Source organism: Grus americana, chromosome 20 (genome assembly GCF_028858705.1).
Source record: "Grus americana isolate bGruAme1 chromosome 20, bGruAme1.mat, whole genome shotgun sequence".
In the NCBI taxonomy this organism is placed as follows: domain Eukaryota; kingdom Metazoa; phylum Chordata; class Aves; order Gruiformes; family Gruidae; genus Grus; species Grus americana.
This window is the reverse complement of record NC_072871.1, coordinates 5,995,930-6,019,489: the sequence shown is the minus strand read 5'-3', so window position 1 is coordinate 6,019,489 and position 23,560 is coordinate 5,995,930. Positions and strand designations below refer to the sequence as shown.

General features: G+C 40.0%; 1 protein-coding gene across 11 annotated transcripts in view; it reads right to left on the bottom strand.

Moving 5' to 3' along the window:
• SPTAN1 (spectrin alpha, non-erythrocytic 1) overlaps nt 1–23,560 on the bottom strand; it is a 51,479-nt gene that overhangs the window by 954 nt on the left and 26,965 nt on the right. For 4 of the 11 annotated variants that reach the window (XM_054848741.1, XM_054848742.1, XM_054848734.1 and 1 more), the window contains 32 exons: nt 22,663–22,861; nt 21,316–21,420; nt 20,567–20,590; nt 20,211–20,246; nt 18,287–18,334; nt 17,542–17,633; nt 16,996–17,140; nt 16,690–16,871; nt 16,412–16,511; nt 16,074–16,271; nt 15,804–15,950; nt 15,156–15,259; nt 14,856–15,018; nt 12,500–12,631; nt 12,025–12,162; nt 11,556–11,660; nt 11,114–11,322; nt 10,181–10,301; nt 9,904–10,025; nt 9,209–9,341; nt 8,670–8,768; nt 8,198–8,357; nt 7,893–7,969; nt 7,518–7,727; nt 6,971–7,267; nt 6,383–6,495; nt 5,508–5,525; nt 2,305–2,359; nt 1,597–1,793; nt 1,179–1,232; nt 568–714; nt 80–227 (listed from right to left, as the gene is read on the bottom strand). In XM_054848741.1, coding sequence (XP_054704716.1) covers nt 80–227; nt 568–714; nt 1,179–1,232; nt 1,597–1,793; nt 2,305–2,359; nt 5,508–5,525; nt 6,383–6,495; nt 6,971–7,267; nt 7,518–7,727; nt 7,893–7,969; nt 8,198–8,357; nt 8,670–8,768; nt 9,209–9,341; nt 9,904–10,025; nt 10,181–10,301; nt 11,114–11,322; nt 11,556–11,660; nt 12,025–12,162; nt 12,500–12,631; nt 14,856–15,018; nt 15,156–15,259; nt 15,804–15,950; nt 16,074–16,271; nt 16,412–16,511; nt 16,690–16,871; nt 16,996–17,140; nt 17,542–17,633; nt 18,287–18,334; nt 20,211–20,246; nt 20,567–20,590; nt 21,316–21,420; nt 22,663–22,861 — 4,078 coding nt within the window. Of the gene's footprint in view, nt 1–79; nt 228–567; nt 715–1,178; nt 1,233–1,596; nt 1,794–2,304; nt 2,360–3,650; nt 3,714–5,507; nt 5,526–6,382; nt 6,496–6,970; nt 7,268–7,517; nt 7,728–7,892; nt 7,970–8,197; nt 8,358–8,669; nt 8,769–9,208; nt 9,342–9,903; nt 10,026–10,180; nt 10,302–11,113; nt 11,323–11,555; nt 11,661–12,024; nt 12,163–12,499; nt 12,632–14,366; nt 14,382–14,855; nt 15,019–15,155; nt 15,260–15,803; nt 15,951–16,073; nt 16,272–16,411; nt 16,512–16,689; nt 16,872–16,995; nt 17,141–17,541; nt 17,634–18,286; nt 18,335–20,210; nt 20,247–20,566; nt 20,591–21,315; nt 21,421–22,662; nt 22,862–23,560 lie in introns of all 11 variants that reach the window. The other 7 variants (XM_054848740.1, XM_054848739.1, XM_054848732.1 and 4 more) reach the window with 4 other exon arrangements.

Genomic DNA, 23,560 nt, shown 5'->3' with positions numbered 1-23,560 from the left:
CAACCAGTGCTTCTGTTAACAGTCTATCAACAAAAATTCTCCGCCTGCTCCTCCCTGGCAGGCCATCCCCAGTACTCACTTGGTAGAGCTCCTCCTTGGTCACGTAGGGCTTCCCCTCCGAGCTGAGGGCACGGAAAGCGCTCTCGATCTCCTCACTGGATTTCACGTTCTCTGTTTCCCTGCTGATCATAAACGCCATATACTCCTGCAGCGAGACGTGTCCATCCCTGCCGGTGAAACACAGCGTGTGAACAGTGCCGTCTGTTAACACCCAGAGCACAGTGCCTCTGCACCCTCCCAAGAGGGGCTTTCGCTTTTCCGGGAGGAGTGAAAGTCTTAACACAGGAGACTGTCAATGCCAGATCATTTTCTAAAGTGAATTTCTCCTTCACAAATGTCAGTCTTACCTTCATAAAGACACTTTTACATGAATTGTTGAGAAAAAAACCTGTAACCCCTCCACAACAGAAGCTAGCAGAGCTCCCAGCCTGTGGGAGCCCTCCCAGCCAACTCCCCAGAGGACGCCGGTACAGTATTTTGCAATAAAGGAGGATCCAACCCACGTACCTATTGGGATCTACAGTGTCAAGAATAGACTCGAACTCTGGGTCTGGCTCTCCTTCCTCAACCATAGGCAGGTCGTAGCCGAGAGAACGCAAGCAAGACTTAAACTCCTGGTGATTAAGTCGTCCAGATTTGTCCTTGTCAAAGTGCCTAAAACCATAAAAACAAACCCTGCATTTTTAAGTGTCGGTTTTTGAGTGCCAAAAGCTATAAAGTGGACAGATCATAACTAGAACAGATGATAACTAGCCCACTATTCTGGACAAATGAGCTTGAATCAATAAATTGGTTCTCTCTAACATACATAAAAAGGATAAATTCTTTACTGTGCTTAAAAAGCATCCAAAAATGGCTGTATTCCCAGCTGGAACTCACTGGCACTCCCACTTCCTGCACCACTGTGCCCACAAGTAAGTGTGCCCTGGAGAGGCTCTTGCGTGAGTGTCCCTGGAGGCTCTTGCCATGTGGCAGAGGTCAGAGCCGCTCGGCACAGAATTGGGCAGACAACAAAGGAGCTACAAACAAATCGGTCAGAGAAGCCTGCGAGCAGGAGCCATCCACGTGCCCGAAATCTCTCACAAGCATTCCTCTGGCATGCTTTCCCTGCAACTCACTTGAACATCATGCTGAACTCCTTCAGGGCCTCCTCAGTGACTCCAGTGGTGTTTCTGAAAAGGAAGAAGCAAAGCTAGTGAACAGTTCCTAAACTGCACGACTCTGCCCCAAGCCAGCATCCACATTGGAAGGTGAGGACAAAAGAGCAAACAATATGTTACATCACCACAGTTCAACGGAATAAATCAATTCCCCCGAGATCTTGTCATTGCTAATGGCCAATAGGAACTATTTCCCAAACTGTAACCAGGAGGTGGTGGGGATTTACAAGCTCACTACACCCATTCATCACAGCACTCGTTAGGACTCGCTTGTTAGCGCGGATCATGCAAGGTTTGTTTTTAGACAGGCAGATGCGTCTCTTCTCTTTTATCCCCCGTTAAACATGCTTTGCACTGCACACGGGGCAGGCCATACCGAGCTTGAATCTGCTGTTCCAGGTTGTGCTGCATTCTCATCCCCAGCTGGTCAAGCTGGTCCCACTGCTGTGCCAGCCCCACGGTGCTGTGTTCTGTGTATTTGTTGTCCAAAATAAGTGCCTCTTCCATGGCTGCTCCAAGGTCCTCGATCTTCTTCAGCTGGCTCCTCATAGCTCGGATCTCCTGGTGCTTGCGCTGTTAGGAGGGAGTCAAAAGGAGAAAAATCAAGGAGCGCAAAAAACCCCCTTAAAAAGTTAGAATACACGCTGGCAGAGGAGGAAGGGTTATATTCTTCTTTTTCTGCTGGGATTATATATACATGTGCTGAGATTTGTAAAATAGTATTCAAAACAACGTTCCTTTTCATGCACGCTATTGGAAACCAAGAGGGCTTGCTAACCGGTTCTTGAGACCAAAACCCTCTCCCTATTAGGAAACGTGCTGAAAATACGGTATCCTCTCAGCCCTACCCTGCTCATTTGGGAAAAAGAGCAAAAAGGAAGACTACATCAGTGTTGTTTAATGGCTTGTGATATAAGTAGACATCAGATATGTAAATAGATAATCCCAAAGGTCTCTTCAGTGCTCAAAATGGGTAAAATCAATTAAGATTTTGCCATACAATTATATGTATTTCCATTCCCACTCTGTGTTCCCAAGTCATCAGCTGGGAAAGGTGTTGCAGCAGTAGGTGAACATCACTTACTTTAGTAGCTTCCAACTGCGATTCCAGGGTTCCTGATTCCTCCACCATGCAAGACCTAAACACAGAATTGCAGTGAGAGAATGCACTTATCCCATAAAAATGGCAGGTGGGGCTTGAAATTAACAGTCCTTCCTTGAAAGTAAAAATCCTGACAGCAGTATTATTCTCCTGTAGATGTTTAAACACTGTTTTCATGTTTTGTTTATTCTAACTCATCCTATTTCAGACTGACACATGTACATCTTATTTGATTCTTATTTATTTATATAGTTAATTTCTAGCCCCATTTGAAAGGCAACATGATCAGCAGCCACACGTCATGCCAGATCCAAAGCGCCCGCTTTATCAGACCTAATGAAATTAGAAACTTAGTGCAGTCCCACCCACCCACCGTGCCCGGCACACGCACACACACAAACTACAGGTGATTCACTGGAGGTGGGCTGTATTTGCCAGTAAGGTACAGGAGCTCTAGAGGTGTGTTACATGGGGATAAAATGGGGGAAAAAAGACCTTGAAAACTACTGGTTTGGTTTAACAGTAATGTTAATATGGCATAATCTCTGCAGAAAACTGTAGACCTTTCCTACACAGCGGTGGGTGGTGGACAGTTGCCTTTCCCACCCCACCTCTCCCATCCTGCGCCCAGAGAAACTGAGGCACGGCCACTCCTCTCAGATGATTTCCACATTGAGCTTCTTGGCACACTGCTGTCCCCACGCCAGCATATAAAGATCACCACCGTGGTGATGGGCTGCAAGACCTACTTCATATGGACTAGCTATGGAAAGTCTCTGGATGCTGCTTTTTCCCCCCAAGATCCTAAGTCACCTTTAAGCAGCAGTGTTTAAGAATCTCTGTCCTTCCCACAAGTATGGTGAGAGTTCGTAATTAACAGCCTGTGCATGGAGAGCAAGTCTGGGCGCTGTGCGGGTGGGCTGTCCTCTCCTTTGACTCTCTGGTATTTAAGTTCCTAAAACTTAAGTTGCTGATAATTACATCGCTAAAACTGGGTTTTCATCTCCACTGAAATCTATCCTCCTACATGCTTTTGAGCTTCTCGAGAAGGGGATTTCAAGTGCTGAATCACTCTGTAGCAATGAAAATGCACCAAACATCCGGGTGTTTCTCACCACAGGGTTAAGGCTCAGATTCAATGCATGTCTGAGGAGATGAGAACCCTGAGCAGGAAGCTGGGAACCAACCGTGGAAAGAGTCAACAGGGAAACAAACCTCCAAGCACCTCTAAGCCGTGAAAGTTAAGTTAGTTGGAAGGAAAGCGAGCCTTGGAATTAAAGGGTGCATTTGAAAACCATAGTGAGGTAAGAAAATAAGAAGAAAAAAACCTTCCAGATAGATCATCCCCAACTTCATACTGATAGACACGAATGACACGACGATATGCTATGCTAGTCAAAGAAAAGAAACCAAGTAAATTCCAAAAAGGAAGAAAGAAAGAACAGAGGAAAGAACACATCCAAACACAGCCACTGCAGTGGAGCCACACTCCAAGCCAGCACCACCTTGCAGCAAACACAAGCAAGTACTTAAGATAATTATTCAAATGGTGATTGCACATACACAAAAATAATCTGTTATTATTTTCCTGTAAGTCACAAAAAAGTGAGTCTCACTAAGAGAGACTCTTGCAGTTAACTCATCTACAGATTCTTCTTCCTAAACTCCAAATTATTCTTTCTCCCTACCCCAAGAAAACCTCCTCCAGGCAGTGCTGGGCGCACACAAGCGGCTACAGCACAGTGAAAAGCAAGGTGTACGCATGGCGACTCATCTTGAAACACCTCTGAAGCTCTGCCTTCCCTCTTGTCAAGGAAGGCTAAGCACAGCCAAAGCCTTTTTGAGCTAAATCTGTGTTTTTACTCTATTCACGCAGAATTAAAGACAAACTCTGCCAGGCATATCAGCAGCCTTCTAGTAATTTGTTCAACAAAAGGGCTTGGCATGGTGATCTTGAACTCTGGCCCTATGTCTTTTAGTGAACAGCTCCTTTCTGTTCGCTCGTTCTTGGATACCAGAACTAATCTACAACGCTGCTCTACAAAGGAGCAGAGAATTCAGCATCTGTTCCAGGAAAATCTGCTCGGTTCTGTTAAACTGTACAACAAAAATGGGGCAAATTATTTTTATCTGGCAGAAAGAGCAAAACACAAGACACTGTGTTCATTACACAGCAAATAAGCAGCACAGTTATCTGCAAAGATTCCACCCTTTTATTATGAAAAGCCTTCTCGCTCTCCGAGAAAGGCCCCTGCCTCCTCTCTAGCACTTTGCATAGGGCTGACACACGGGCACATACGCTATTTATTAGCATTTTATATTCTGTCTTACTACAAAGCTTCCATTGGGCTGCAGACTTCTAATAGTGAAGAAATTTAAATGGACAGACACATAGTCTCAGAGGGTTTGACAGTCTGGAGTAATTGAAAAGATAATTATTATTTCCTTTCCACTTCTTGACAAATGACCAGCATGCATCCTCATCAGGAGCTATTCCTATGGACACAAAGTGGGCTTAAAATTGGAGACATCTAACTGCCTGCAAACCCACGCAACTTCATGGATGGAAGGTTTTGGTTTCTCCCGTCAAGAACATTATCTTTATGGGGCATGGTTATGCAGCAGATTAAAAAAACCAGGCAGTTCATATTTGCATACTACAGAGTTTTAAAGTAAATAATTTCAGTAAAGCCTCTTCGTAGGAATCTTCCCTCCTTCCTTACCAAAAATGGTTGATACTTTGAAGCTTCAATTGTTCTGAGAACAGTTATAATGGAAAAGTTTATTTCACTAAGCAAGTCTCTGAATGCTGGAAGATTAGGAATGTCAGCTGTTTCCAAAGGCAGACTACTCTGTGTTCTCCTATATCGCCTCAGATTAATAGCCATTTCTTGTGCAAGCCCTCAGAGAAAGCAAGAACAAAAGTTAGGACTTCCATGGTCTGCCAGTGACTACCCATTAATGATTTCTTCTGCTTTTGACTAGGAAATGGTTTTGTTTGTACTGGTTTATACTTAATCTACTCCAAAGTCTTGTTTCCTGTGTCTGTGCACCTCAGCCACAAATAGCTCTTTTCAAATAAAAGGGGTTTCAGCGCAGCTTTCACAAGCAGTGTAATGACAGAAGAACACACACAGAGCAGAACACATCACCAAAATTTTAAAGATATAAAATTCAATACTAACCCATCTAGCAGGTAAGTCCTGTAGAATGTGAAGATCCAAACATCAGGCAGCAGGACAGAGACAAGACAGTAAAAGAGGGACAGAAATTTGGGTGGGAAGCAAACATCAAAAAGTTAAAAATCGTATTTGTATTTCATTATTTCCTGAAGACACATACAGAACTATTTGTAAACACAGAGACACAGAGAATCACAGGATTACATGAAAACAGAACTCTCCTCCTCTGAACCACAACCAGAGTCTGTCAGAATTGGCCAGCACCACTGTCTGAGCACAGTTACCTCTGTTTTCTAGGAACATGCTCTTCGGTTCGCTGCAATTCTCAACCTTGAGATTTTTTACGTCTAATGCAGTTGTTAAATCTTTACTCCCTCTCCCTAAGCAAGGATATTATTAGACAGTACCCTTGGTAAATGATTACAAAGTGGTCTTAAGCTTTTTTCATAGCTTCTTTCTCTATTGAAATTCTAGTGAGATTTCTAATATACTATTCAATACAAAAGGGGCATTAACAGAAACACCACTGGCACTTCACACTTTGAGCTATTTGTTCCTGACCCCCCAGCTGTACTGCAGACTAGTTCAGGAATAACTAGAGGAGTGAAGTCCTGGATAACTGGAATTACTGCAGGAAAATGCATTCAGAAGCAGAAACATTTTTGAAGTCTGGTGTTTCAGGGCTTTCCTCTTCCCTGTGGCTAACAGGGCCTCCCTCAAATCCCAGCTGCAGGAAATGAACAAGTCCTGAATAGCTGTTTTTCAGCAGGAGACATTTACAACTTGGACAGACCAAAGAGGTGTAGGATGGATACAAACTCTCAAGAGTTCCTGCTGAGGAACTCTTTAAGGGCAGCTCCTAGGAAAACAAACTATACCTGGTCTCCTGAATCCACTGATGGAAAGCATTCGCGTGCTGAGCGAATTCCTGGCGCAATTTGTCATTTTCTTCCTGCCTTCGCTGTTCCTTCTGCAACTCCAATTCACGTTCCTGAGAAATGAACAAAAATAATTTCAAACAGAGAAATAACATGATTGCCCTCATCCTCTAACAACACCCAAAAAATAAGAGCTGCATACGAGCACAGTTCTGAGGCTCAAAACAAGACTGAGTGCTCAGAGAGTGTCCTGCATAGCTAGACAAAAATCATCAAAGATGACAACACAAAACATTCCTAGTGAAGTCTTGAGAACTGTAACTGAACCAGCAGTTACTTTACTGCATAGCACGGACATTAAATGTTTTATAGTTCGGAAGAGAGGAAGGTGCACTTTGTCTTTTGAAAGACAGCAAACGGAAGACCATGAAAACAAGTTTATAGCTAATGGATCTCGCAAATTTTGAGGTATTTCCACCTGTAGTACAGTGACAAACTATTGTACTGCTTTATCTTGGAGGACAACTTCCAGGGAAGACTTGAAAGGTCATAAACTATGAAAAGAGTCTCTCTCTCTCTGTGACTTGCCTTGATAATTTTCTGCAAATTCCTCCAGGTTTCTTCAAGAGCCTCCATAGTAAACCAAGTATAAGGGTTGGAGGCTACACGGAAACTCTTGATCTGGCGATCGAGCTCTGCCAGCTGGTTGAAGTCAGCTTGGGCAGAACTAAGTGAAGAGCGGAAAGCATCATGAGCTTCTCGCAGTGCTTTGATTTCTTCCAGTGAGTTACAGCGCACGGGATCTGTCAGGTCCTCTTCAGCATTCTCAAACCAGCTGTTGAAGGCGGATGCCTTCTTTGCGAAGGTCAGGAACAGATCCTCAACCTTGAAAAGAGAAAAAAATCCAGTTCAGTTATGTAGTAATGCAAATATTCTATATTCTAACATGCATCTATGATGGTTTGCCTTTATTACTTATTTCTTGCAAACATCTCAAATTCTTATGGCAAGTCTCCAGGACCTCCATAATGCAAATGAAAATACTGCAGAAGTTGCAAGCATTGTATGTTGGTGGTTTTTTTTCCCCCCAAAGAGAACAATTAAATTTTTGTAGCCCCATGGTTTGGCCACTCACCTTTCTGAAATGCTCCTGAGCCTCCAAGAGTTTCTTTTTCCTGGCAGCAGAATTAGCAAGTAGCTGATTCCAGCGTTTCATCAAGGAAGCGTGCCGCGCCTCGATGGCCTTTGATTGGATATGTTTGGCTGCTAGTAGCTGGTCTTTCAGAGCAGTGATGTTTGCAATTCCCTCCTGCTGGAAAGCCTGAAGGCCGGCATCAAAAGTTTCCTGAAGCATTAAAAAAGAGAACAAAATATTTTAGATTGTATTTTTATTCAACCATTCCGATATCCTGCATATATTTCAAACATAAATACCAGATCCTTGTGTATCGCAGAAGAGTTCACTTGTTCTCTCCATCACTTATGGGGCGGAAGCAGCATTAGCACTAACCTGCTTGGTGAGTAGTGTTTGCACAGAAGAGAGGTCACGTCCATAATCGTCTGTCTTCAGACTGTTTTCCTTCTCACCTGGAAAATGAAACAAATTCAGTAAAAATGTCAACCTCTATCTCAAACATTCCCCCTATTCCAAATTCAGTTACCCCAAAAGCATAAATCAGGTAAAGCACTGCTGATTGTTTTGGGTTTAGGTCTGCTGGTTACAACAGCAACCGAGAAGTTATTTGAGATCTTTTGAAATGAAGGAGCATTTCAGTTTCTTTGTGACAGGGTACTGTGCCCCAGAATAGAACATACCTATCCATGACTCCACTACATCTGCTTTCCAGTTGAACTGGAGGAAGGCAGAGTTCTCATCCAATTTGGCTTTCCTCTGAGCTGCTGCTTTCTCCAGATCTGACACCTTGCCTCTGAGGCCCTTCATCTTGGCAGTAATGTTCTCCTCATGGTGATTATTCTACATGATAGGAGAAAAAAAAAAAAATGTATACCACATGATCTTAAGGTCTTCCAAGGCATCCTGTAAGCTGGTGACAGAGCAAGTACTTCAAATGAAAGGTTTTGTTCTCAGTGTACAGCCATTGTCCAAGAAATAAAAGTAGTTAACACCAGCAGCTTATTCAGCCACAAAAAGTAAGAGCTCTTTTCAAAGAGATGACAATCAGTCCTCAGAGAGGAACAAATCTGCTTCGACATGAAAGTGTCCTGGGTAGCTTTTGAAGGTTTGGTGTTTTGTTTGGTTTTTTTTTCTTTACTAGTTTATGCTCACCTTTTTAATGAGATCCTCTCCATTAGCACAAACATCGTTCACTCTGTCTTTGTGGACAGTGAAATCAGTCTCGAATGCTTCATGCTTTTTCAGCAAGCCCTGCAAATAGAAGACAGTCCCTTTTAAAAATAATTTCTCACCACTTATTAAAAAAAATTTAAAAAGATATTGTTATAAATCTGCTATCATAAAATTTTTCTAACAAAATCTATTAATCTTAGCTGGTTAGCATAACTTGCTGTTCTTCTGTGGACAAAAGGAGACTGATACTGCCTTCCAATATAACTTCAGCTATTTGAATTAACCAGGACTGCCCATCAAAGGTCGAGAGGTGCAAAACTGCACCAAACTGCAAGTCATTTCTACAGGAAATAACACACTTGGGATGCTTTTATAAAATTTATCTTTTTTACAATGTAGGCCTTCAAAAGAAACCAACAACAACACTAAATTGGAAAAACAGTTAAAAAAAAAGGTTCGTTAAGCTCTAACCAACAATAATGCAGTAAGAACAAAAGAGCTGACAACTTGCTCCATACCTGGATAGCAGCAAGTGTGTCCCCATAATCCTCACTGGCTACCAAGGTCATTTTCTCATTGATCCAGGCTTCTTCTTCCTCAACATTTGCTACAAACTGCTGGTACTCCAGAGACTCCTCTAGACGCTGACCCCTGTATGGAAAAAGAAAGGTAAAAATTAGCCACAGTGTTGCTTTATGGCTTTTAGATACAAGATGTAGAACCAAATTACAGCAGCAGCAAACCTAAGAACGTAGAGACTGAACCCTAGACACACAATCATTCACGCTTCACTTCTCCAGCAGCAGACCGTGGTACCTACAGCTCTAGAAATTCACTAGGCTACAAAGCCTGCAGTGACTGAAGGACTAAAATGAATCATTTTCTCCCAACAGCTTCTATTCAGAAAAACATCCTGGTGGTGGATTAAAGCCAGTTAATTCTAAGTCTACGGTTTCCAACTGATGCAAGAAAAGGCTAAACACAGCATGCCTCAAAAAAAAAAAAAAAAAAAAAAAAGACGACTCATGTTTCTACTGAGGAACATCAACACTAAAACCCTTTTCAATAGTCTCTTAGAGCCTGTCATCAGTGATGTGCTATTAAGTCATATTACTGATGACCCAAACCCCTGAAATTCAGTAAATTTGGTCATTACAAGCCCACGTAATTGTTTTAACAAATACTGAATTTTACAAAAACATGTCTCACACACCTAGCAGCTGCCAACTGTTTTAACTCTTTCCAGTGATCCACAAACTGAGCCAGTCTCTGCTGTATCTCCTCCTTTCCAATTGTGTTATCATCTGAAAGCTTCTTACCAGTGTCCAGAACACCCTGCAAAGCAGAGAAACGGAGTTAACGGAACATCATCTGCTGTCTTCTTATACGTTCTTTTTGGATTCCAGCATATCTACTATTGCCTTGCGTATTTGCCACAAGCATGACAGACGCTGCTTATGGAGAAATCCGTCAAGGAGAGAGGCATTTACCTGGATAGCAGGTTCATGGGCAGCTAATTCTGCTTCTAAGCGTTTGTGTTTTTTCCTAAGGTTCTGCACGCCAGTTAGGTCTCTGCCATAGTCCTCTGAGCTAACCAACAGTTTCTTCTCTCTACATTCAAGAGAAGAGAAAAAGAAAATTTGAAAATTACTTCTGTAGGTCAAACCTGACAAAAAAAAAAAGCCATCCAAAACCAAAACCACTGCAAATAAGGAAATGCTTGTCATAGAACAAAAATCTTGGATGTAAAAGATTGTCTATGTGAGTTATCAGCAAACAGCAGCTAGCTCCTGGCAGCACGCTGAGGAGTAATGTGTGGGGGAACGAAAGAAGGTGACAGCGGGCCTATCACTTCTCTCAGCAGGACAGAGTTTCTCTGTACTGTTTTCTTTTTAAGAAGATAGATAGCTTTTCTAGGGTTTACCTGCTGTTGTCCAATTTTATTTTTTTCTTATTTTACAAGCATTACAAAAAAAGTGCTCCAATTTGAATGATTTCAGTCAGTCTCATTTCTTTCCCTCCTCTCAAGATACTAACAGCAATATGGAAAGAATATTTGACTAATTACTACATCTGGCTGGGGGGGAGGTGGGGAAGTACTTCAGACTGAAAAAGTAAGGTTTGAATTTTTGCTAGGAACTTTCTCAAAAAGAATAGAGTCAAATTTCAGTTCTCTGGTTCAGGTCTAAACAGCATTACTTTTTCTAGTACAGAGCTTTCCTTTTGGGGTTCGACCAAAGAAAACTGTAGATAGTGCTGAAGACATTTTGAAAATAGTTTTCCTTGACTGGGGAGCAAAGGTAATTTCTAACAGAGACACATACTTGTGGAAAAGGCAAGTTATAAAACCATACTACAGACTATGGATGCTGGCAGTAAGCACATGCCCCTGCGCCAGAGCCTAGAACTTGCAAAATACCCACTTGATCCAGGACTCTTCATCATCCATATCACGGAAAAACTGATGCAAACGGTGGGACTCGTTCAGCTTCGCACGGCGGGCAGCTGCCATACTCTTAATCCTCTGAAAGCGCCCGTTAATGGTTTCACGTTTATCCTTTACTTGCGACGTATCGAAAGCACTGCTGGTCATCAAACTGTCGGCCTGACTGTTCAGGTCTTTCAGACGATCCTGGAAACACGGATGAAAAAAAATTGTGTGAATTTCTCCCATCTCATTTCTGGTGCTTGTTATGTCAGTACAAAAAAACAAAACAAAACATAATCTGGCTGCTGTGCAGAGTCAGTTTTTATTAAGAAAATAGGTTTCAACAAGTATATGACTGCAGCACGTACTGAAATAGTATCTGTAGAATTTGCTGATTACTATGATTTATCTTCCAAAACTAAAAGAAAAAGCAATACCTCATGAGCAGATATATCAGCTTCCAGCAATTGGTGTTTCTTCAGAAGGTTGTTAACTGATGCCAAGTCCTTCCCATAGTCTTCAGATGCCAACAAAGCCTCCACCTGGGGGTGGGGAAGGAAAAATGGGATGGAGAATGAGTTGTGTTTTCACAAAACCCTTGAAATTATAATGCTTTTAACACTGCAAATTAATTCTCTTCTCAATTTTCTACAGTGTGGATAAATCTTTTCCTCATCACTTGTTTAATTCCTAACAGATTCTATGCAAATAAGCTTCTTCTCACCTTACTGTTCATAAGTAATAACAAAAACATCCACAAGATTTTTAGTCGTAATAAAGATTCTTTTCAAAATAAAACTGGACTTGCTCAAAGGTGAACTGTGCTCCACAAAATGTAACATCAGCAAAGGGAATAAAAAATTAGAAAAACAAGTCTTGCAAGTAAATAATCCCAATCTCAGTTACCTCTGAAAGCCAGAAATCAAAGTCCTTGATTCCAGTATTGAAATTCTGTTGCTTATTAGCTTCTTTCAGTTTCTGACTCTTCTCTGCCGATTTCTGTACCAGGAATTGCCATTGGTCAGCCAGGGCAGCGAGTCGTGCCTGTTATAAAATGGAAAAGATAAATGCTACAAAACTAAAAACATAAGTTCTGATAAATGCAAAACCAGAATATGGTGCAAGTTTGACTGTTGATTCCAGATATACAAATTACACGGTCACAATTTCATGCTGCCCAGCTATAATTCAGTTTTACAACCCGATCACAGGATCGGAAAACTCCTCACCCTTGAGAACAAAGCAGAATGATTACCCTGATTTCTACTGCATAGCTGAAATAGAAAAGCTTCTATAAAACAATATTTGATTTTGAGAGACACTCTCCTCCCCCAATTATCCAAACACTTCCCGAAACAATTAATCTAAGACTTGTACCTACCTTCACAGCATCCTCGCTGCCAGCACATGCTCCTCTTTCAATCAGCGAGTTCCCCATATCAATGACTCCGCGGATCCTGTCTGCGTTGGCATGGAGCTCAGCTTCAAAGGCTTGGTGTTTCTGGTGTTTGCTCTGAATATGACAAAACCAAAACTATTAGAGACTGGACAAAGGGCTCCTACATTGTTCTCATGGGCCGAGAGGACAGCACAAGAGTTGTTGACATAAAGAGGTTTGTATATAGCCTGATCTGAAGAAGTTCTCTCTCTCTCAGTAACAGTGCTTACTGCCAACTCAAACAGTAACTCTCATTAACCTGAGTAACCATCAAGCTTTGACCTAGCAAAACTGTCAGTGAGCTGATACACATAACTCAGGCAACATCTTCTGCATTGCACAGATGCCCATGCAACGTTCCTTGCGTTAAGCTTAGCTGTTACTCAAGTAAAGCTTTCTCATTTTCAATGCCATCACCTTTGAAAAGCAGCACTTATACATACCCTAAGCAGAAGTGCAGTAGATATCCCTTCTACTCCTATAGTAATGTCACAAATTTCTGTTTCCCTTCCTAATCTATAGGGAGTTGAGAGAAATCACTGCTGCAGCCTATCTGCTTTCTGCAGTTTTGGTATTAGTCATACACAGCCATTAAAATAATGAACTAACCACCAAAAACCTCTATAAAAATAACTGAGCTATTTGTTAAAATTTTTTCTCTGCTTAGTTGAGAGCACCATGAGAACAATAGGAGCCTTGGTGTGGGAGGAAGTATGCAGCTCTCTCTCATATATACCGTGATCCATCCACCCACCAGGAAGGTAACAATAGCACAAAAATGACAAGACAGAATTTACAAGTATTAAGTGGAAATGCTAGTAACATTGGACAGGGGTATACACTGCCCTGAGAGAATGGCATGAAAGGAAATGTTAGATTAGAAACAAAAGATGGAAAATACTATAGCACTGGCATGAGAAATTCTGCATGAACTGCTTTATTTTAGGAACTGTTAATCCTGAATGCTGAGATTATAAAAACATATCCTTCAAAGCTAGATTTACCAACATGTAAAATTCAATTAAAAAGCTGCCAATTGCATATGTCCATATAATTACAACAAATCCCAGACAGCCTTTTAGGCTACTACTACTTCTACTAAAAAATAAAAATAAAAAAATAGATTAGTCTACCACAGCCTAAAGTGACAAACAACGATTCTTTCCTTTCTTAGTCTAGGTAGCTTCCCCTTTCTTTGTTCTGTCTTCTCCTTCCATATATTCTCATTTTACTCCACTTCTTGGATTCTTAAAAGTCCTGTCAGCTTTCCATCTGGTGCATATCTTTTTCTGGAGTGTTCCTTCTCTGCTACTGCTGCAAGAACTAAGCCATCTAGATCTATTGTTTTATTGAATCCTGCACCTTCAGCATTTGATTCTACAAATGCTAGCTAACAGTTGGCATTATGTCATGTGTTAAATCATCACGACTGAAGATCCAGACAGGAGGATGACAGGCCCAATAGCCAAATTTCTGAAAAAGGAGGACAGAAACCCATTTTTCTATAGGCTAACTCCTAAAAAACCCCACGAAACTAGATCACTAATGCACCACAAATTAAACAGATCATGCAGAACACCTGCAAAATGAATACATAAATAATTGATGCTGAATAGGCATTAACAAAAGCACCACACCCATAACATGAAGATCAACAGCTGTACCTGGATGTAGGTCAAGAACTAACAGAAAACAAAGAGATTGCATGAACTGATGGATGGAGCAACAGACTGCAATCAGACCTTATGCTCACACATAAGCTATACAAAGAAAAAAAATTCACATACCAGGGCTAGTCCAAACTACTTACCAGCAGTTTGGAAAGCTATAAAACAGATTGAGAGAAGTAGTTCAGTGCATTCATGCTACTTCATAAACCGGTATTAAAACATAGGAAATAACTTTAATTAATTATTCCTTAATACTGAAAAATAAATGAGACTTCACATTTTAGAACATAAGACAGAGGTGAGACCCAAGAACTCCATTTCCTTATTTTATTATCTAGGAGAAAGACAGAATAGCTACTCAGGGCTTTCTTCGGGAAGCTTGCTGCTGCAGATACCACATATATTATTAATTATATGCATCAATAATTACCAAGTGAGTTCTATTTTGGGCCTCCTTTCATGCATAATGTAACTTCCATTTTCTTCTTGTTAAAGGGAGACCACGTCCAACATGGTGTATTATTCTGTTATCACTGAACAAGAATTCCTGAGCATATTTTTCCAAATCAGAGTATGTTTTTCAAAGTTAAAAATTGTATTTTGATTTTTGAGCCAAGAAACATATTCACCTGGATATTTGTGGGATCCTTATATGACTCATCACTTGCAGTTTGGAGCTTTTCACTGATCCAAGCTTCTATTTCATCCACATCACGACTGAACTGCTGGAGTGTCTGAGATTCTCCTAGCTTCGATCTCTTTTCAATCATTTGAGCTTTCAGACGAAGCCACCTGTATGTAATTACATACATATGTTGAATGAAAACCTAGGACTGTACACAGCATCACGTCTAACAGCTACAAAATGTTGCCCAAGAGCATTCTCTTTCAGTCAGTATCTGCATCCCATCTAACAGGGCAAAACTGACCTGTCCAGAACCTCATTGCGTCTGTTAGCAATGACTCCCTTTGCATAATGATCAGCAGAGATCAGCTGGTCGGCAAAAGACTGTAAGACAGCAATCTTCTCTTCCTATTAAAAACAGAAGCCATAAATTAGAACTGTGGTTCCTTAAAGTCAAATGACGAGCAGGGTCTGGAACAGGACAAGACTTTTTTCCTTCTTTAAATATACATTATTGTAAGTGTGAATCTGTGAAGGAAGTCTATCTTTTACAGGACTGGAGAGTTCAGTTTCAGAACGTCTTTCACCTGCGGCATTTAGGAAAAAACTATTTTTGGACTTTAAGCTATAGCAGTATGATTTCTCAATAGAAGTAGGCAGCCTTCTGTTACAAGAAACTGAAAATATACCTTTTTCTGTTGTAAAAAAAGAAAAAAATTCAAATCAGTTAAGAGATTTAAACAAATACTCATCACTATTCCTACACTGTTTGTAGGCAGTGGAATACATCCCTGTCTGCATTAGCTGCTTCTAAACTTCTGCAGCAGATCCCAAACAGCCAAATATTTAGAACCAAACTTTAGAAGCCCTGCATGGTAATAACTTCTTTCACTAATAATCTGCATTAAGAAAAGCTGAACTATTTTCCCCTTACTTCAGCTACACTCCTCACCTGGACATTGATTGCCTTATCAAAATCTTCATGTTTCTTGATGAGTGCCTCCACACTGTCTAAAGAGTCTCCTTTATCTTCTGTATTTAAGAAAGCCTCTCGGGCAGCCATCCAGTTTTCAGCTTGTTCACAATCCCGATGAAACAGCTAAGGAGAAAAAACTCCAAAGCATGAGAAAGACAGACCAAGAGCACTGCTCATCACTATGAAAGAATGAACTTTCTTATGAAAGTAGGAATTGTTTTGCTTTTTAAAAACGCAGCAGAGTACCTGTAGTTCTAGGCACTGGTCTAGCATCATTCTGCGCTGTACCCAGGCCTTCTCTAGGTCTGTCCGTTCTTGATCTAGGATATCCAGTTTCTCCTTGATCTCTGGGCTGGCATAGTGTCCATGAGCAAGAAGTTGTTGTCCAAACTGTTCAAATGCCTGGAAAGTGCCAGCCCTTGCATCTATTTCAGTACGGTGTTCCTGCAAGGTACAGAGACACATTATTAAATAAATAGATGGCAGAGCTGGAACTGATCTATTTTGGGAACTCTAAATGGAAAGTGTCAGAAAAAGAAACATTTGTTGATGTTTACAACATACACTTCTCATCTTTCACATACCTGGTGTCTTTCCAATAAAGCTTCAGCTCCAGTCACATCCTTTGCAAGTTCATCTGAGGAGACCAGACCCCGGATTCCATTGATCCAAGACATAAGGTCCCTGTGAACACACATTAACAGAGAATTTTTCCCTCCCTCCAGTTAAGTAAGTCAGAACATGAAAAACAGTCCTTTTTTGAACTCTCCTCAGAAATACCCTGTGGAACAATAAGCCATACATACTTCACTAATAACATACCAGACAGACAAATTAATGGAGAGGGGAATAGCGTCTTTACCTGAAGTCACTGAGGAAACGCTGCAGGTCATGAGAATCTCCAAGCTTCTCTTTGCGCTGGTCAGCACGTTTTCCCAGACTATTCCAAGCCTGATTCAACTCCGTACACTTTTCTTGAAGATCTTCAGCAGATTCTGGATGTGACTGGATCAGGCGCTGGGCAGTTTCACCAAGAGAATTCACCTAGAATTAGAGAAAGGGAAATAAACACAATGAAAAAAAAAAAAAAAAAGAATCTCTTCTATAGTTCAATTATTTCTGCTAGATAAAAAGAAAGCTTTTGAGTTTGTCCTCCTCACAACTTCACCTTGTCTCCAAGAGCTGCCAAGTCTCTCTCAAAGCCTTCATGTTTGCGCTGCAGAGCCTGCACACTGGCCAAGTCGTGTCCATAGTTGTCTGTATTTAATGCTTGATTCTTCTCCTCTATCCATTCTTTTGTTTCGTCAGCATCTCTGATTTGAGTGAAGAGAAGGCAGAAAGAGAATTAAAACGGAGGTCATACTAGGATGTCTGATACCTGGCAGGTCACTGATTTCCAGAGAAGCTCAAGTAGTTGACGGTTCTATTAAATTATTTCCCAAGATGACACAAACAAACTTTGGCAAAATAGGACAGTAGTCCAGATCTCTCAACCCACAGCAATGCCACGCTTTTACATTAACAAGTCTTTCTAGGAAGAATAGAAAGAATTCTTGTTGGACCACTGGTGGTCAACCAGTGAGTGGTCCAACTTCCACTGAACAAACTGGGGGTTGAAGTACGATTTGTTTAGAATAGGTTCCACTGTGTTTTAGAACTCTTGTAGACAAAGTATTTTACTGAACTAAGACCAAATATGATACAAACATCTCACCTGTGGAATCTCTGGACTTCATGGGCACTGCCCAACAGCTGACTTCGTTCCTCTGCTAACTGCTGCAGAGATCTCCAGCGTTCATTCAGTTCCTGCAAAGCAAAACCAAACAGAAACCCCCCACTGATATTGCAGACCACAGTTTTATAGCACTTTTGTTTACACAAGAAACTCTCATGCTGGACTCACTGAAGCTTTATGATGTCAAACAAAAAAACTTTAGCGACCAGTAACATTTTGTTCACTCTGCTTATCCACACCTCCTTCATTCTGCTGACATTTGCAAACATGCCAACAACCCCTTCTTCATCACCATTCCTATAGGCTTTATTTCAGGGGTCTACTGAGAACACTGAGAGCAGTGCTGGATGATTTCCTAAAATAGCTACACTTCTTTCTTTTACAGTATATAAACTTCATCAAGCCTCAGTAAGATAAATAAAAAGTCAAGATTGGATTTTTGCTACAGGTGAGGGTTACTTAATTCCAGAAGAATGCACAAATTCAAGTAGCCTAGTTAAGTAAAATAATTTTAAGGGCTTCTCCTGAGATTTAAAACCAAATTATTTTAGCTATATAATATGATATTGATGTAACCTGAGAAGCAAGCGCTGTGTACGTCAATACTTCTTTCAATAAGTTGATTCAAAAGGCTTTATACAGATTAATGAAAGACAAAGACTGTGGAAAAGGAGGGTAAAAAATGTCAGCTTTTAAATCGGCTCAGAAAAAGTTGTATTATTACCTTGATTGAGTTAAAGGTTGCCACTGTGTGTACCATCAAACGTGCAGACTGTATGGAAAAGGCAGAAATAAAAAAAGTTGCATTAAAGTCAACTCTATACCAATCAGAGCCAAAATCAGACTGAAAAAACCTCCTTAAATTCCATAATGACTTGGCCCAGGTCAAAACAAGATTTTGTAAAATACAACTCTGCAACAATGTAGGAAGAAACAACCTAGATTTTAAAGGTTTCAAGGAAAACTGTTGAATTCTTCAAATTTTAGATATTTCTTTAAAACAGCATTTTGAATACAGTGTTGTTTAAGGTGAGACAGAGAAGCAAACAATAAGAAAATCAATGCAAGTAAATTACAAAAGCAACTAACAATAATTAGTTGCATTACCTATGCTATTGTAGATCAGAGTAAGAATAGTTAGAAATTTACAAGTGAGTACTATCATGTTAGTATAAGTTGAAACAAACAATAATAGTCTTAATAAGGACCAATAGTCTTAATAAGGACAGAAAAGAGAAAATTTAAAGTCAACATGCAATAAGTGAATTAAAAACCTCCAAACCCCTAGTCATGGCAACGGGGCGGGGGGGTAGGGGGTGGGAATCATCCAAACGGTTTAGCTCTTGGCAGAGTTTTTGGCAAAATCAGCTTAGCAGTTAATTCAGATATTTCTAGAACATCATCAGAATTGGTGAAGGCTAATTAGAAAAATGATGACAAATTCCCTCCAATGTGCCATCTATTTTTCTGACAATGATGGATTACTTGCAACATTGATCCCTTTGCAAATACACACTGGGAAGAACTTATCATTTGCTAAGTTACTACAAGACTCTTGGGATTCAACGTACATGTGTACAATCTGTGCCAAAAAACAGTGTAAAAAAATCACCAATTCTTGATGATGGCTGCATTCTCTACAACGTTGCCAAAGTATTGCATACTTATCCGGTTTTCCCATAGTCACACAACTTAAAAGATGTACAAGCAGCTTTAAGTTTAAGAGGGTGGATGGAAGACACGAAATATGGGAATTAAATGCTAGAGAAAAGCACAATGTTGGATGGATAATGTCAAAAATATTCATGACATTTTTGTGCATCAGCAGGCGACAGCTATTCCATCGTAAGCCACTAATGAATGGAGAAAGGCTTCTTCTAACTATTGTAGAAAATGAGCTAGAGATGAATAATGGAAGACAAAGATACTGCTATACAAATACAACACATTCCTTACTAAAGGGATATGGACATAAATGGCTTTGACTTTCAGGAATAAAAACATTTCTTTCTGCTGGCTACATAAAAAAAAGAATGCATGCTAAGTGAACGGGGACTATTTCACATCTAGTGATCATGTAATACCTAAAAACATTGGTATAAAAACTGGAATCAGTCTTATAGTACAAGCTCAAAGCAAAATGGAGTTTCGCACCAGAGGGGTAAAAAATGGACTGTCGGCAATTTCTATGGCTAGAGCAATTCTATTGGAACTCTATCTCAGTTATTCTCCTAATCATACCTGCAAATAGAGAGCCCACATAGTTGCTTGACTTTGTTTTAAAAATAAAAGCCATCTAGACAAAGAGTAGTACCTATATGACATCTTAATATACTGAGAGAATCTGTATGCAAGTACACGAAGGTGAACTCCTGCTGAATGCTCAACACATTTTTGTAACATGCTTGTTGAAGTAAACAAGCAAAGTGAAATGAAAGCCACTAACCCTAAATCAATACCAATTCACACACTTGCTTACACTAGGACACCATTAAAATCACTTTGTCAACAGCCCTTAAAAAAGCGGGGTGGTGGGATTCAAAAAAAAAAAAAAAAAGAAAAAGAAAAAAGGGCATATGAGAAGGTATAAGGTCTAAAAAAAGATATGCTGTAGTTTGTGTTTTACTTTCCTGTTGGGTGACACCTACCTTCCAAGGAGAGGCTGTCTTAGAATCAGTTTCATCCTGTTTTAAAAATGTGAAGAAACAGCTTTAAATAGGAAGCAAAATCTAAAAAAATCTCCATATTCAATCCTTAACAAAACAAACAAGTTTTTATAAGGAAGTATTTCTGTCATTTTGGGTTATCCTGCTCTGCATCAATTTGTGATGAGGGGTAAGACACTCAGGAAATGAAGGCATCAAAGATAAGATAATCTTTTTATGTCCATTCAAAGTCATTATTGAGTTCCTTCATGGAAATGGACTACAATTATGGCTGAACTTCTACTTGTACATCCCAAACCTGTTATAATTGCCACGCTATCTCAGAAGTCAACACTTACCCTGGGCATCATACCATAGACTTCCTGCAAAGAAAAAGGGACAAACAGAAACAACTTGTTATTTTCTAATAGAAAGAAAGCTTTTACTGGTTTTGAGAACATTTCTTCTACAAATTGGTTACCAGCATGTCATTAAGCCAAATAGTGCCCACAGAACCTAAACGTGTAGCAGAAACGGGAGTTTCACTACACAATCATCTACTGCAACACACCACCTTAGAGCTCAGAAAATAAACAAGCTGCTTCAATACTCTGTTGGCACAGGATAGAATTATTTACAGAAATAGCACAAGTATGTGAAAAGCTGGGAAAAAAATAGGTACATTATTAAAAAAACCAAAAGTCCTCCACTGTAGGCTGAGCTTTATTTCTCTTTTCCCCTAGCATTCCTCACCATCTTTCCTGCAAAGAAATGACATTTCAAATTTGTATGAAGCAAAGCTAATGCATGGATTGTCCGTGACTTTTAATATTATTTTAAAGACCTTCCATTCCTAAAAAAAAGAACAGAATAAAGCTCTAGATGGTGCAATTTGCTATAGCACTTTTTAGGGTACCCTTGTGGTGGCCACACTACAGAACAGGCATTACGTATCTCTGGTTAGAATACCAGTATTATCAGACCAGAGAGCAAAAATGAACAACTAGAATCTTGCAATGACACACAAAGCAGAAGAGAGCAGACAAAAGAAAGGAAGAAAGTCTTCTGCTTCTCAAGAGAATTAGACTAAGTTAGAAAAAAAGCAGACCTGTTGCTGTACTGCTTGTACTTCATCTGCCATTAGCCCTTCTGACTCCAGGTCATTCGCAACCTTGTTTATGTCCTTCAGACGTGACTCATTAGCTTTTAAATCCTGCATAGAGCAGTAAAATATCACAGCATTAACATTCACACAAGCAAAACACGTGGAACAAGTTGGCACCCCAGGGGTGCCAAAAAGTAGATGGTTTGTAAACAGCAGACATTCAGCACACTCGACTTTTACAGTTATCAGTGAATATACAATGTATGACAGTCTATGCCAAGGAACCCCAGCTGCCAGCGCCAAGCATCAATGGATTAAAGAAATGCAGTATCAGGTTTTCTGTACACAAAGTTAATTAACAATCAGGAATGGAATACACTTTTAAACTGTCAGGTGTACAACATGACCACATGAAGACCAAAAGCTATCACCCATATTACTGCAGGAATAAGCTAAAAGCCAACTTAAAAAGTAATTATTTTACTAAGACATTTATATGCTTCCAGCCAAACAGATTGACAGGGAGCTTCCTATACAGCAGAAGTGGAACCTGGTTAAAAAAGAACTAGTGGAAAAATTGTATTTATATTTTAATAAATGATACATTTTAATTTCAACCATTAGCTTATTTTAAAAAGAACCCAAATCCAGTAACTGCTATCATCTTCTTGCCTACAATATTAGATTGGTTCAAATTGTTTGTTAGCCAACTTTCAAGCTGTAAATGTGGTAACGTCCACAGAACGACCAAATCACTCTTCTCCAACGTATAAGGTCAGGCATCTTCACACTTCAGTGCTCAGTATCTTACCAAAGTGGACAGAGTAAGTATATCTGCCCAAGCAATTCTATCACACCTCATGCAAAGAAAAAAAAAATAAATTAACTAGTATTGCAAAAAATCGGGACAAAAAATAAAACCAAAACCCTAGTAGCATTTTGAAGCAGAGAATTATTTTTTCATATCTTGGGAAAAATTCTACAGATGGAAACTGAAATGCATCTTTTCTTTCAACAAAAAGGAAGAGGAGTAGCTTAACTGAAGGTTATGCTTTACACAAAATGAAAGCTTGGCAGGTTCTATATTTGAATGTGTTGAAAGAGAGTTTCAGTTCTCCGGGAGCTTGGGAAGCATGTAGCAACATGGACACTGTAATCAAACTCAAGATTTTTGAATTGGGATTCTCTCTATCCTCACAAAACAGAATTTTTAAAAAAATGTATATATACCTTATTTTCAATCAAAGCTATGTTTCCTTCTCAACTATGAAAAATTATCATGGACATATGATCAGAAAGCCTGAGAGGAGAGCAGAACCACCACACACATTATGCAGCATTACAACATACCTTCTGAAAGTCATCAAATTTCTTCTGTAGCACCTCCACCTGCTCCAGATCAGCACCCACTTCCTCATTTGTGAGCGCAGCTTCCTTCTCATTGATCCACTGTTGAAGCTCATTAGCTTCACGGAAAAGCATAAATTTTTTGCAGCTTTTTTCTAGCATGCCTTTACGTTTTTCTCCCAGCTCAAGAAGAGAGTGATACCTGAAACAAGCAGAAAAGGAAAGCAGAGGGCAGTCAGAAGTGAGAGAGTCAACAGTAATTTACTAAGTTCTGGTATCACCAAGGATGTGGGAAATCTCTGCAGTCTACACACTGTTCTTCTACTGAATGATCTATTTGCATGTAATTAGGTAAACGTACACTGTACACGTTTCTCCTCTACATGGATATGCACACCAAAATGAGACCTTCCACATGCAACACCTCACCGGGCAAAAGTAAACCCAAATCACAGCTTAGGTCAGGGTAGGCTCTTAAGCTACAGCAGCACTGCAGTGCAGGAAAGACTCCACAGGGTCTTACTTTCTAAGAAGTATTTTCCTATAGTACATCAAGTTTGCCATCAGATTATTAAAATCCAATAGCCTCCCAGCTATCAGATACAAATGTCTTCCCTAGCCATTACTCAGTGCAAGAGCTGCTAAATGTTTAAAAATAGGTGTTATTTCTTCAATAACACAACTATATTCAACTGGGAAATCCATAAAACTCATTTCACATACACTGGTTTTATATCTGTGGAATTCCCAACACCATCAGCAAAATTCTCTTCTATATTAGAATAAATGCAAAAGTAAAACCTCTAAAATGTTTAAAGTGGTTTCAACAGGCAAATAAACCTCAAAAGACCAGCCATTTATTTAAAACCACAAGAAAACTGATGTCTCCTATTTGATTCCT